The sequence below is a fragment of the Trichoderma atroviride genome, chromosome 1 (assembly GCF_020647795.1).
Source record: "Trichoderma atroviride chromosome 1, complete sequence".
Classification (NCBI taxonomy): domain Eukaryota; kingdom Fungi; phylum Ascomycota; class Sordariomycetes; order Hypocreales; family Hypocreaceae; genus Trichoderma; species Trichoderma atroviride.
In genome coordinates, this window is record NC_089400.1 from 752049 (window position 1) to 765139 (window position 13091).

Consider the following 13091-nt stretch of genomic DNA (forward strand, 5'->3'; position numbering starts at 1 on the left):
ATTCAGGAAGTAAAGGCATACAAGGTATCAGTCTTCCAACTAGACAAGATCACATACAAGCACTTGCATTTGATAATATACTTCAAGCACGCAAATTCTAAGCACACAGTCACGGTAGAAGAGGCCAAGTTTAATTCAAGAGGTTGTTCAAGTCTATTCGGGTTCTATCTACCGTCTACCTTCCCTCTATAGCCCAAGGCGCGAGAGATCATGACAACATGGGGGTCCTCCACCCCCAGATGTGTTTCCCGCGCTCATCCAGGCCATTCCATTCTATTGAGAAGGCCCTCTCTATCGGCAAACCCGGGCATGCAATCATCGCAAGAACGCATCGCAACTTTTCCTGTACCAATCCGGATTTTTCATCACAATTAAAACAAAAAAAAGAAATAAAATAAAAAACATTCTCTAAGTCGTCAAAAGGAGTAGACGTCATCGAAATGCCGTGATGTAAGGGGTATGTCGAATCGTTTACAGGTCATCCTCGTCGCTGAACACCTCCTCACCACGCTTTCGGCGGGCCATACGCTCTGTAGAGAAATCGAGTTAGTTAATGTGGACGCAAGCTCGTGGTATTGTTTTGTACTTGACTTACCCTTCTTCTTCTTTCGCAGCTCAGCAGAAGACAGCTTAGCCTTCTTCTTGGTGCTGACAATCTTGTTACCCATAGCATCAAACTTATCCTCCTCATCGTCATCGTCCTGCTTGAGACGAGGACCAGCACCCTGGCCCTGGACCCAGTTGTGGCCGGAAGGAGTCATCTTGCCGTCCATGACAGCCCAGACTTCCTCAGTCAAGTCCTTGGTGAACTCAGCAGAGTGAGTAATGATGATAACACCACCCTCAAACTTCTTCAGGGCCTTGGACAGAGCACCCAGAGAGTCACGATCCAGATAGTTGGTAGGCTCGTCAAGGACGATCAAGTGGGGTCGCTGCCAAGAGCAAGCAGCCAAGACAGTCTTGACACGCTGACCACCGGACAGACCACGCATACGCGAGTGAGAAACCAGCTCAGCATCGAGACCGAAGTTGGCGCAGTGGGTCTCAATCTCCTTTCGGACCAGAGGTCGGAACTGACCAGAGGCAAGGGCCTCCTTCATATCGACATCAGCGACCATCTTCTGGTGAGAGGCCAACAGCTCGTTACGGGGCAGCCAAACGTTGTCAGCAGACATCATGGGAACCCAGCGCTCGTTCTTCATGCCGACGTTCTCACCCAGAGCGAATGAACACTCGTACTCGTAGCTGTTCTTGAACTTTCTACGGGAGTTGATGCCAATGACACGACGCTGAGTGCCCTCAATCTTGAAGACCTTGTCCATAGCCTTCTCATCGGCCTCGGTGATGATCTTGTTGGCACGGTCCATGGTCTCGCGATCCTCACCAGTCTGGAAACGCCACTGGATGTACTCGGAAGGAGTCTTGTCCAGGTGGTTATCAATGTGGGCGAAAGCGTGCTGCTTGATGTAGGCGATACGGATGTTCTCGTGCTGGTAGATCTCACCGCCAGTGGGGATGAGCTCACCGCAAAGAACGTTGATCAGGGTAGACTTTCCAGCACCGTTGGGGCCAATGACGGCAATACGAGAGCCCAGAGAGCACTGGAAGCTGATTTCGGTGATCTGGGGCTTGGAAGTACCGGGGTACTGGAAGGACATCTTGGTAGCACGCAGGATGGCCTTGGCCTTGGTCTTGACACCCTCAAGGAAACCGGGCTCGGGGAAGCTGAACTCGATCTCAGAGGCACCAAGCTCGTAGTAGGACTTGGCAGAAGGAACACGCTTGACGAACTCCTTCAGGTTACCACGGTAACGCTTAAGCTTGAAGCGCTCGTAGTGAACGATGTGCTGGCAGACGTTGTCAAGGAAGCTTGAGTCGTGAGAGACGATGATGGAAGTGCAAGGAGAGTTGACAAGGTAGTCCTCGAGCCACTTGACGTTCTTCACGTCCAAGTGGTTAGTAGGCTCGTCAAGAAGCAGGATATCGGGGGCCTCGAAGACGGCACGGCACAGAGCGAGCTTCATCTTCCAACCACCAGAAAGAGCGGAGATCTCACCCTGGACCATCTGCTCGGTGAAGCCGAACTCGTCCAGGCGCTTCTCGACATCAGCCTGGGTGACATTGACCTCGGCCTCGGCCAGCTTCTTCATGGTCCACTCAATGGTGGTCATCTCAGTGTCAGCGGAGTCGAGATCGTGCTCAACGAAGACAGTCTTGACTTCGCTCTGCTTGGGGAAACCCTCGACCTGCTCGTTGTTGATGGCACGCATGAGAGTAGACTTGCCGGAACCGTTGGGACCGCAAAGACCATAACGCTGACCACGCTTGAGGCGCAGGTGAGTCTGGTTAAGCAGAATCTTGGCACCGTAGGCAAGAGAGAAGGTGCAGTTGCAAAGGTCCTCACCCTCCTCCTCGTCGGCCTCAGTCTCGGCCTCGGCCTCAGCACCGGGGGAAGTGCGCTTACGGAGAGTCTCAACAGTGCTCTCAGCGTTGTCAATGCCGGTGATGACGGCGACGTAGGGCTTCAGGTTCTCGACCCAGACGACGGGCTCAGTCTCCTTCATGTCGATGAGCTGGCCAGCAATGGCAGAGATGTACTCGGCAACAGGGCCCATCTTCTCAAGGAGAGAAGCGTAGCGGGCAGAGAGGACCTCCTTGGTCTTGGTGAGGACGACGCTGATATCACCGTCGTTGCGGACCTCGGGGATCTTGCCATCGACGACGTTACCGACACGGTGCAGGGTGTCGAGAGCCTGCTTGGTCTTCTCACGAGCCTCGGGGTCAGCCAAGTTGTCGAAGTTCTTCTGGAGACCTGGCATCATCTTGGGCAAGAAAGGAGCGACAATGTTGGGGTCGTCGACCAGCTTGCACATGTTGTCGACAATGACAGCAGCCTTTCGCTTGATGGCAGTCTCACGCTCAGCGAGACCACGATCCAGCAGAGGGACCATAAGAGCGAGGGTGGGCTCCTGGACCTCGGTAACGAAGGTGGTGGCACCGAGAAGGTGGACAGTCTCGGGGACGTTCTCGGGCTTAGCAATACACTTGATCAGCTCAGGAATGAATCGCTCAATATCCTTGTTGACGATCAGCTGGCAGATGATCTCCATGACCTTGTAGGCGTGCTCCTTGACCTCCTTCTTGGTGTCCCACATAGCCTCAGAGACGACGGGGATCAATTCAGGGACACGGTAAGAGAGAGGGGCGGGGGGCAGTCTTGACAAGAGCAAGGATGAAGTCGAGAGCAGCCATCTTCTCAGGCCACTTCTGGGCAGTGCGGATAGAATCCATCAGGTAAGGCAGAGCAGCCTTGACAGCGTTGCCGTTGACAGCGCCGGCAATAGCCAGGACAGCGGCGTTGGCGGCATTCTTGACGGCGGTGATCTTGTCGCCAACAGCGGCAAGGACAACGGGCAGAAGAACGATGAGGTAGGGCTCGACGCCGGCGCCGACCTCAGAGTGGGAAGCGATGGCCTCAACGGCGAGGGCGGCCTTCTCACGGAGAGTGGCGTCCTTCTTGTTGACGAGAGCCTTCTTGATGTCGTCGATGGTCCTGCAGGAAAAAAAACACTGTTAATATCAATGGCGGCTAAAATTATGGCGGTACAGCGACAAGGAAAACTTTTTTTTTTCAGTGAATTTGGCCACTGAACGTGGCCACTGAAGAGGGGTAGGCCAGCGGAAACCCCGCTGTGAGTGGCGGGGCACTCGTTGGCCAGGTAAGATTAGAGGCAAAAAAAAAAGTTTTCCCCGCCAAGCAGAGGAAAAAAAAAAAAGGAAATTGAAAAAGTAACGCCAGACTTTGAGTGTATCGCCAGGAACAAACTTACTTCTCGGGGACGGCCTGGTCATCAATGCGGCCATTGATGAAGCCAGCAAGCTCTCCAGCGGACTGCTTAATGTCCGCCGCCTCCTTAGAGACGGTGAGCTTCTGGAAGAGCTCGTCCAGGACCTTGAGGGACTCGGCACCTTCGTTAGGCATATTGGCGGTGGTGTAGAAGTAGGATTATAATAGTCGGATTAAAGAATCGAAGTCGATCTGAATCTGTCGATATCTACCACGGGCAGTAAAGACTTTTCAATCGAGTAGTCAACAGAGACGATGGAGGATTCGACTCTGCCTGTTGATGTCTTCGAAGACGTTGCTCGATGGGGAGGAACCAAAGAACAACTTGTCAAGGACTGTGTAAAATACAAGTCCGAGGTTCGTCGAAAGAGATGACGACCAAATATGAGGAGATAATGAAAGGAGATGGAGGTAGTGAGATCAAAGGAGGAAAAAAGGTGGGAGGGCGACAAGTTTTAAAAGGCTGCGGCCGCCCAAGAGCCAGCTTCGAGTCCACAACTTTTTTTTTCTTCGCGGGGCGTGTCGCTAAAATCGGGCAGCCCAAAAAGATTTTTTTGCTGCCCCTCCATTGGGCGCTGAGGCGGGCTTATCAGCTTTATCAGTGCCGCGCTAAGCCTGTATAGGATGACACATGTGGTGAGGCAAAGGCGGTGAGGCGTCTGGGTACAAAATTTTGAGAAAAAATTGCTGTGGCTGTCGAAACAGAAGGAATTCGATGTGCAGCGAATTTTTCTTCTAGCTTTTTTTTTTGCCGCTCGACGGAGTCCCTAGTCGTCCTAGAGGCACCTTTGTCCCCCAGCATTGAGCTCTCAGTGGCGGAGATCAAAGCCTGAGAGTTCTCTCCATCTTGTTTCTCAGTGGTGGGGAGGAAAGTTACAGATACTGCGTCAACCCAGTATCAACTCCGAGATTGCGAATGGCTGCCCTAGTCTAAGCCTCTCGGAAAGGCATCTTTCTTGGCCAAACTCTAACGACTTTACAAACGTAGCATCTCCTTCTGACGTTACCTGGCAATATTGGAGGACACCGAGGGCTGAAATGCGAATACCTACTCCTCCAGACTCAGGGGTGAATGAGTTCAGGCTTTGCAGCGTTTCCCGCCAAAAGCCTCATGCTCTGCTGCCACTGATCTGTACACTGCTCAGCTATATGGCGTGGTCCTGCTGCAGGTGGGGGACAGGGCAAAACGCTCCCTTGATCTGCCGCCACGCATTGCTATAAGATAGATTGCCATCCCCTAAGGCCGATGGTGTGTCTCACATCTCGCCCAGCCGGATCCGCCCCTGCATATGGAGTGGTAAGAATGGTGCTACTCCATGCTTACTGCCTGTTAGGAAGGGTCCAAATGTATGTACGCAGTGCCTGTAGCCTGCACTCATTGGCCCCCCTCGCTACATGTTCTGCTGGCAGCGCTGCTGCGAGTTCTGGTTGGGCCTACAAATATCATTTATGCATGGCCCGAGGCGGTGTCAGAAGCTCTCTCGCACCTTATCGGCTTGGCCGGACTGAATACCTGCTCCTATTTGGTACTTCCAGCTCCTTTGCAGAACAAAATAAGACAACAAGACGGCTGCGTTGTCCGTGCATTCTGTCTAGTGTCTCCTCGTATCGCTGTATGTGGTCAGTCTGAGTACTGGAGATGTCGCACTTGACATCAAGCTGCCCTCCTTATCCATCTTCGCGGCGACGGTGGGGTCGGCAGAAAAAAGATACTTGCCAAATAGTCTCGGCCTGCCATTCCTGTCCAGCTTTGTCGCCACGTTGTCACAGTCAGTGAGCCTCAGTGGCTGGATTTGGGACGGCGTGGAGAACCGTCCCGGGCTAGCATGTGCTCCAAATGTCTTCAGTCTGTTGTGCGCCTGTGTTGCCGGCCTCAGATTGAAGCAGCGCCTCGTCGATATCGAAACGCACGTCTCACGCTCGGCCAGTGCAGATACGCATCCAGGCTCAGCATCCAGGCAAATCGCATCGCCAATTCCTTAGGTCCATCGCCATGATCCACCACCATCGCGGGGCCCCAGAGTCTGCTGCAGCGTCTTTGCCCATGTTAGATGCGGGCTCACCGACTGTCCGATGCGGCATAGGGCACATATAGACGGGGTTCGTTCGTCGGGCACATTGGTGAGCTAGCGATAGAATCAGCGGTTATTTGGGCTTCTAAGTGAAAGCAGATGTAAGTGCTAGTAGGTAGGTAATGATGTTGCGAGAAGAGTACACCTGAGGCGCCTTCAGCTGTCACAACAGAAATCCAAGGCAGCGACGCCAAGATTCATTCATGCTGACTCATCACGGTATGTCTGAGGAGCCGCGTATTTCAATCATTGATTCAGCTTTACGCTTCCAGAAAAAGCATTAGAAGATTCTTGATGAAGATTAATCGGATCAATATTCTTTCATGTCTCGCAGTTTGCTCTTGATACCAACCTCAAACCAACCGGACATCCTTTGTCAAGCTCTTGGATCGCTTCCCATTGTGTAAATGCTAATAAAAGCACACATAGCATTGGTCTTTATAATCTAAATCTTTAAAGGTAGACAGACTATTGAGAAAGCCATCTCCAGCGATTGGGTTCTTCTTATTCTCTTCCCCTTCCATAGGCTTGATACCGTGGTGACTTTACATATCTCGGATAGCCTTGCTAACCCTGGTCTCACAAATTTGTGCTTGTTATCGGGTTTACTTTCATTTCTTTTATTTTAAACTCTTGAAGAGTCATGCATAGCCGTATCTATTTAGTTCTTATATCCAAGCCCCACGCGTTTGTGCGTAAAAAAAGATGATAGCCAAGCCCCAGCTGCAGCTCCTTTTCGTTAGAAATCCAACTCATCTGACCATATTCTCATTCTCCTACTTTTCCCACTGGCGCAAAGACAGGCGCACAACACCTGTCGGTAAATACCTAGATAATCTATGGCTTAGCTAGTCTGAGCAGCTCTTCACAATTTAGTTCAGACAGGCAAAATAGCCTACCATGGTCTAATGTATATGTCCCTACCTATATACACACAACGCCAGGTTGGAACACCAATATGTAAGGGCTGTTAACGAACTACTGATTAAGGAAGTTTGGCAAGAGTGACATGACCACAATGAAATTAGAACATTGTGGTGTATTTATGATAAGCCGGCTAGGTACTTGCTAACAATTATTGGCTATCAGCCGGAGCGAGACAAGGCAGCTCAATTACAAGGCAAGGAAAAAGCTTGAACTTCGAGGTCATAGAGTCATGGCATTATATGACACTTGTTCATTTATATTTTGTTTAAAGCCTTTTAAACTTAAATTGGTGGGATGCCAATATAAATTCTAGATGCAAACAGTATATATTGATGCTCCTTTAACTGTTGCTGCCCTCTGTTGTCACGGCGACATCCACTACCTAGGCAGTCAATACATGTGGACACAACATCAGCAAAAGTGACGAGATTGAGTACAAAACAAAGCGCTTTATTAATAAATAAATGACTTGTGTATACTCCATTTTATCAAGCTTCAAAAGCTTGTCTAGGTATGTGGTATGAACCTTTGTTCGGGCATTTGCCTGCCCACCACCCAATATACGCCACCAAGTGTACCTCTCAGCACTGTGCGCCTTCAACCTTCGTAACGTCACTTTACTTTAGCTTTCTTGATACAGCCTTCCTTACCTCTTCTCTCATTTTCTAGCGACAACAAAGCCAGCGTTCAATGCTACGGCGCACCTCCAGCTCCATCACAGAACTCAAGGCCCTGAAACCAAGCTACCTGCGAGCACACCACATACCTGTAAGTATAAGGCACATACCCACCCAACCTCAACCCCAAAACACCAAAACCTTGATTCTCACAAAATCAACAACAGCAACGTCCCCGCCGCGCCTCATCGCCTCATCTCAAGCCACATCTTTCACACCAACATCTCATCATGGCTTCCTCCTCCCCCCTCCTCCTCCTCTTCTTCCTCATCCAGGCCTCCCAAATCCGCCTTCGGCATCCCCACCATCAACCACCTCTACTCCATCAACCGCCTCTCGCCGCCCCAGCCCTCATCGCAATACGCTCCCGATCACAACATCACCCCCAATAAGGAAATCAATGACCGCGTCTGCCTCGTCCGCGCAGACATCACCACCCTCCCCGTAGACGCCATCGTCAACGCCGCAAACACTTCCCTCCGCGGCGGCGGCGGCGTCGACGGCGCCATCCACGCCGCCGCCGGCTCAAAACTCGTGCGAGAATGCATCGCCAAGTATCCCGACGGCTGCGACACCGGCCAGGCCGTCATCACCGGCGGATACAACCTCCCCGCCAAGCACGTCATCCACACCGTCGGCCCCATCTTCCGCAGCGCGAGGGTGAGCCAACCGCTCCTGCAGAGCTGCTACCTGCAGAGCCTCAAGGTTGCCGAGGAGAATGGCTGCTCCAGCATCGCCTTCAGCGCCGTTAGCACTGGCATATACGGCTATCCGAGCGCCAAGGCATGTGTTGTCGCCTGTGATGCGGTGAGAATGTATCTTGAGCAGGACACCACGAATCAGATCCAAAAGGTGGTGTTTGTGACATTCCTTGACAAGGATGTGAATGCATACAACAGTATACTTCCGTAAGAAGCTCCCAACTTTCAGTGAGATATCTATATACTAATGCTTCGAGAAGTCACTACTTTCCTCCCGCAAACCGTGATGGGTTAGAAGAGCCTCTCAGCGAAGACTGAAAATGGGGAGAGAAGGGAACGGAAGTAAAGATTGGTCAACGTTTAGCTGGTGTGCTCGGTTGAATGAAGCACAGGACGAGTTGATATGATCCTGAAGCGTTATGTCACTTTAAACTACATTTTTTGGGTCTTGATAAAGAATTTCATGATAAATAAAGTCAAAAATAGCATCCGGTTCTCCTCCCTAAAAAATGCAACGCGCAAAGTCATTCATACATTGAGCATCATCACCTGTTCGGCCAAGTCCCCATGTCCAAGCTCAGTCCACGACATACAAAAGAGTGCGGCCTTGCTCTGGTAGCATCTCATCAAATCAGAACCATATGGGTATATATACGCCCTCCTTAGACCAAAGATAATTACACACAGTCGTCACTCCTTTGCTGCACTTTTCACGCCAAGCCCAGTTGCTTAGTTAGCTACCACCACTGGGGCCACCTTGCGCTCCCTTGTTCTTCTTTCTCCGTCTTCTCTTCTTTCCCCCCTGAGAAGGCTGTCCACCCTCAGCTGCAGCTCCACCAGACGTCGGGCTGTCAGGATTAGCATCTTCGGCTTCAGGTTCTTCAGTGTCAGCGCGTGCAAGAGGTTCCGGTGTTGCGGCTTCAGGAGCCTTGGACGATGTATCTTCAGGTGCCTCAAATGGATCATGCCCTTCACTAGGCTTGGGCGTTACATCTTCAGGAGCATCAGACGGTTCATCTTCGGGAGCCTTGGATGATACAGCTTCAGAAGCTTTGGGAAGTTCGACTTCAGGGGCCTTGGAGGATGTGCCTTCAAGAGTTTCTGTCGGCAGACCCTCAGGAGCCATATATGGAACGTACTCGGGAGCCTCAAGGGGAGCACCTTCTGGAGCTTGGAAGGGCATTGCTTCAGGGGCTTCAGAGGGTAAATCATCAGGCGTTTTGAACGGAACATCTTCAGAGGAATCAAAGGCGATGTATTCTGATGACTTGAAGGGGACATCCTCCGGGGCTGTGGATTCGTTGGTGGGTGGTGCATCTCGAGTTTCTTCTTCAGCCTCCGGTTCAGCCTCTGGTTCAGCCTCTGGTTCAGCCTCTGGTTCAGCCTCTGGTTCAGCCTCTGGTTCAGCCTCTGGTTCAGCCTCTGGTTCAGCCTCTGGTTCAGCCTCTGGTTCAGCCTCGGATGAGTGTGTAAAAGGATGCGTAGTTTCCTCGGTGAGCTGAGCCAATTCCTCAGACGGCTTGACTGGCTTTGCAGATTCTTCAGTAGTTTCAATCAACTGCCCGGAGCTGCTCTGGCCTGGTTCCTCTCTTGTATCACCCGATGTGCTTGCGTGCTCATGTCCCGCATCCTTTGCATTTTTACCAGCAGGGTCGCTTTCCTCATGGGTAGATTCAAAGTAGGAGGCTTTGAATTCATCGTGGGTGCTGCCATCTCCAATTTTTGTATCCTGGCTGGTCGGGTATTGCACATGATCACTAATATCAGAGAGCATAGACCTCAGCTGGGCGATTTCGCCTCGGAGCTTCTTAATCTCAAGGACAGCTGGGTCCTCCTCGAGGTTGGGTTTGACAGCCTCGCACTTCTTAGCCCAGCCTTCGTCTCCAAAATCAATTTCGTGTGCCAATTGCTCCCACTCTTCAATAATGTCGTCATCTTCTTCTCCACGAGCCCGATTGCGGCGGATAGCGTACGCAGTACGAGTCTCGAAGAAGGCTGTGATCAAGAGAAGTGGAGAATACAAAAGGCCCATCACGCAATCATTGATGAACTCGTAAGCCTTCTTGCTTATCCACCATTCGAATAGAGCCGAGATTAAAATCTCTATCAAGTTGAATGGAGCAATATAGACATTCTCATCTGGGGCCCGAACAAATTGCATTGTCTTTTGAGCGAATAGAGCCAGATATTCATCATCAGCGTTGTCATAGATATCCTCATAAGCAGAGTTGTAGAGGGCAATGAGAATATTGAGAAGAATGACCTGGTGATGTGTGTTAGCATAAACGTACGGTACAGGTGAAAACTGAGCAGAGAAAACGTACCATGACGATGAATGTAAAGCAGTAGTAAAGAATAGCACCCCAAGGTGGTCCGAAGTTGTCGAAGCCATCAAACTCTGGGCTCCCGAGAATAGCTCTCATCATAGACTCAATGATGAACACTACATCATCTGCCACGTTGTCGTCGGTAAGATCAAGGCCGATGAAAGCCTGTAAGAAGCCGATAATTATGACAATGAGAAGAGCGAAGAATATCACAGACTCCTTCATCATGACTTTGAGAACCACGAGCATTGCGCCAAAGAACCTGAAGCTGTCCAGGTAGAGCAAGAGGCGGCACCAAAACATGGGGGCAGTAAAGGCTAGAATATTGTACCCCAGGGTACTGTAGTACGTCCGACCATCAGTATGGGTTGCAAAGGTCAAGCCAATGATGCGGAATATAAAAGAAGCCGTCAAAAACGCATATAGGATTGCATTAAACGCATTCCAAAACCCCAGAATCTGAGGTCCGGCTTTATAAACCTTGAGCAGTTCGTCGCAGACATATCCAAGCGTAAAAGCGTACAAGGCTGCCTCAGCGATATCGATGACGCCACTAGCGTTGACGGTATTGATGGCAATTGTGAAGAGGGCAAGATAGATGAGCGAGAACAAAAGTTGGGCAAGATTTTGGTTTCTGGGGCTGCGCATCCGATCCGGGTCCATATGAACAAAGAATCTAGTATCGTCCTTTTTATCATAATCCACGAAGACGGACGGGTCGTTCTCGTCTTGGACCAGCCAACCACGCCATAGATAGCTGATGCATTTTTGGTATCCTGAAGATCCAATGACTCGAACGGCGTGCAGGTCAACGGCTTTTTCAATGACATTGACGGGAGGGGTTGGAAGGCCGTTTGCAATGTATGAGTATCGACGCAGTAGCACGGAGTGTAGGAGATACGCAGTGTCCTCTTCTTCCTCGATACTAGTATCATCATTAGCATGCCAGACAAGGTAGTGGGTACTGACAAAGAATTGTCTCTTTTAGTTCACGTACAGAGCCTTTGCTATAACGCCGCATGCTTCAGCGCGGAGGTTGTGCAGACTGGCATCCCAGAGCTCGACATTGGCTTCATGCGTGAACCAGCGTTGATTGACGAGTAAAGAGTAGACCTAGTACGATCAGTGGGTGATTACCACAATAGATGGCAGCATGTTTCCAGGTAGTCACGTACCACACAACCCTTGTTCTCTTGACCGCCTGCTTCCTTGGCAGCCCGAACGACGTGTGGCGTGATGATGCGGCTGTGTGCTTCTGTGATTCGACTTTCTTCCATCTCGCACGGCACGCACTCCTGGACCAGGTGCCTTAGCCGAAGGCATACTTTTGTAACTTCGGCCGGCGCAATGGCAGAGTCTATGTCCTCATTGCGAATATGCGGAAGAACTATAGCCAGGGTACGGAGCTCTTTGTTAGCAGGGCCATCTCCAGGGCACGAGACAGGGACTAAAGTGCCATTGAAGGGGCTTCACTTACGGGCACGCTCTTCCTCGTGAAGCCAGTGACGGCCAGAGTGGCTGCCATGCCTGTTGAGGCCAAGGAGACGATCAATGTTGCGCCAGCGATTGCTGCGAGGCATGACGACGACGATTGAGAGACGGTGAGCGGTACAGCGGATGCAACAAAATGCCCGGGCGGCTCAAAGCCTCGCGGCCGTGGTCAATTCGCCGTGCAGGTCAAAAGTGAGCACTTTTAAAAAGATGGAAACAACGAGCAGCAGACACCAACCGCGCGGCGAAGAAAAAGCTGAGGCACTGCAGCAATGCAAATTGGGTTGAAAGAGCAAAAACGAGGTCCAACTCTACTATGTAATGCTGTCGGGTCACCTTTGTTTTTAGCGGGCAAAACGATGGATACCTTACCACTGCCCTAGCCAGGGAGCAGCGCCTAGTTCTGCTTAAGCTTCACGGCACCGGCAGGTTGTGCATTAGCTGATAGCAGCGTGAAGGCCGCCTGAGGAGGGCCTGAGCAGCGCTTATCGCTGTTATGCAGCTACAGCCGCCAGCCGCTAGCACCCCGCATGACGCAACAGCACCGCCAGCTGCCTTTCCTGGAGCAGCCTAGCATCGACTTGCTGCCAGCATTAGCGCTTCTTCAGCGCCTCGAGCAAATCGACGATGGCGCCTGAAGACGGCGAATTGGATGCTGGAGCGATTGTGCATCGAATTCTCTGATGCCCCGTTGCTGAGGTCATCCTGAACAAGTTGGGCGCTGACGACGATGATTCGAGCAGCCTCGTATCTGAGACTGCGGCCCGTTAATTAAAGACTCATACACTGCCGCCGCGCATTGCTACCCAAGGCCGCAAAGCGCAGCAAAGCGCAGCAAATCACGTCTGCCGTGCTGCGGCCTGTCGGATGTTTCTTCGCCCAATGTCGGATCTGGGCATCTTCTCTGGCCTCCAAGAGGCTCAAGGGATCATGCACGCTCTCAACTGATTCGAGCCAAGCCATGTGCTGCAGGATATTGCATGTGAGGGAGCGGCCGCCTATGAGACACTTTGGGTGAGACACATGGCTTTGCGGTTGGGCGAATTAGA

General features: G+C 51.3%; 4 protein-coding genes across 4 annotated transcripts; 1 reads left to right on the forward strand and 3 right to left on the reverse strand.

The window, feature by feature from the left end:
- Positions 1-471: 471 nt before the first annotated feature.
- On the reverse strand, positions 472-3155 carry TrAtP1_000296 (uncharacterized protein; the record flags this gene model as incomplete). The annotated part of the gene is made up of 2 exons (XM_066110517.1): positions 472-530; positions 596-3155. 2 exons carry the CDS (start codon positions 3153-3155, stop codon positions 472-474), a joined length of 2619 nt encoding a protein of 872 aa, XP_065966589.1.
- A 25-nt stretch (positions 3156-3180) lies between these two features.
- Positions 3181-3982, reverse strand: TrAtP1_000297 (uncharacterized protein; the record flags this gene model as incomplete). The annotated part of the gene is made up of 2 exons (XM_014091793.2): positions 3181-3553; positions 3831-3982. 2 exons carry the CDS (start codon positions 3980-3982, stop codon positions 3181-3183), a joined length of 525 nt encoding a protein of 174 aa, XP_013947268.2.
- Positions 3983-7359: 3377 nt separating this feature from the next.
- On the forward strand, positions 7360-8689 carry TrAtP1_000298 (uncharacterized protein; the record flags this gene model as incomplete). Its single annotated transcript, XM_066110518.1, has 2 exons — positions 7360-7435; positions 7516-8689. 2 exons carry the CDS (start codon positions 7360-7362, stop codon positions 8433-8435), a joined length of 996 nt encoding a protein of 331 aa, XP_065966590.1. The 3' UTR covers positions 8436-8689.
- TrAtP1_000299 (uncharacterized protein) lies at positions 8675-12849 on the reverse strand. The gene is made up of 5 exons (XM_014091790.2): positions 12029-12849; positions 11727-11938; positions 11549-11664; positions 10549-11476; positions 8675-10487 (listed from the first exon to the last, which is right to left on the reverse strand). Exons 1-5 carry the CDS (start codon positions 12129-12131, stop codon positions 8958-8960), a joined length of 2889 nt encoding a protein of 962 aa, XP_013947265.2. The 5' UTR covers positions 12132-12849; the 3' UTR covers positions 8675-8957.
- Positions 12850-13091: the final 242 nt, after the last annotated feature.

What these genes read in the sequence shown, in the direction of transcription:
- TrAtP1_000299 (XM_014091790.2), bottom strand. Translation starts at nt 12,131, where the DNA reads ATGCCTCGCAGCAATCGCTGGCGCAACATTGATCGTCTCCTTGGCCTC. An exon ending in AAGAGAACAAGGGTTGTGTG is followed by an intron (nt 11,665 to 11,726) that starts GTACGTGACTAC and finishes TGATCGTACTAG; the next exon opens with GTCTACTCTTTACTCGTCAA. An exon ending in GGCGTTATAGCAAAGGCTCT is followed by an intron (nt 11,477 to 11,548) that starts GTACGTGAACTA and finishes TGATGATACTAG; the next exon opens with TATCGAGGAAGAAGAGGACA.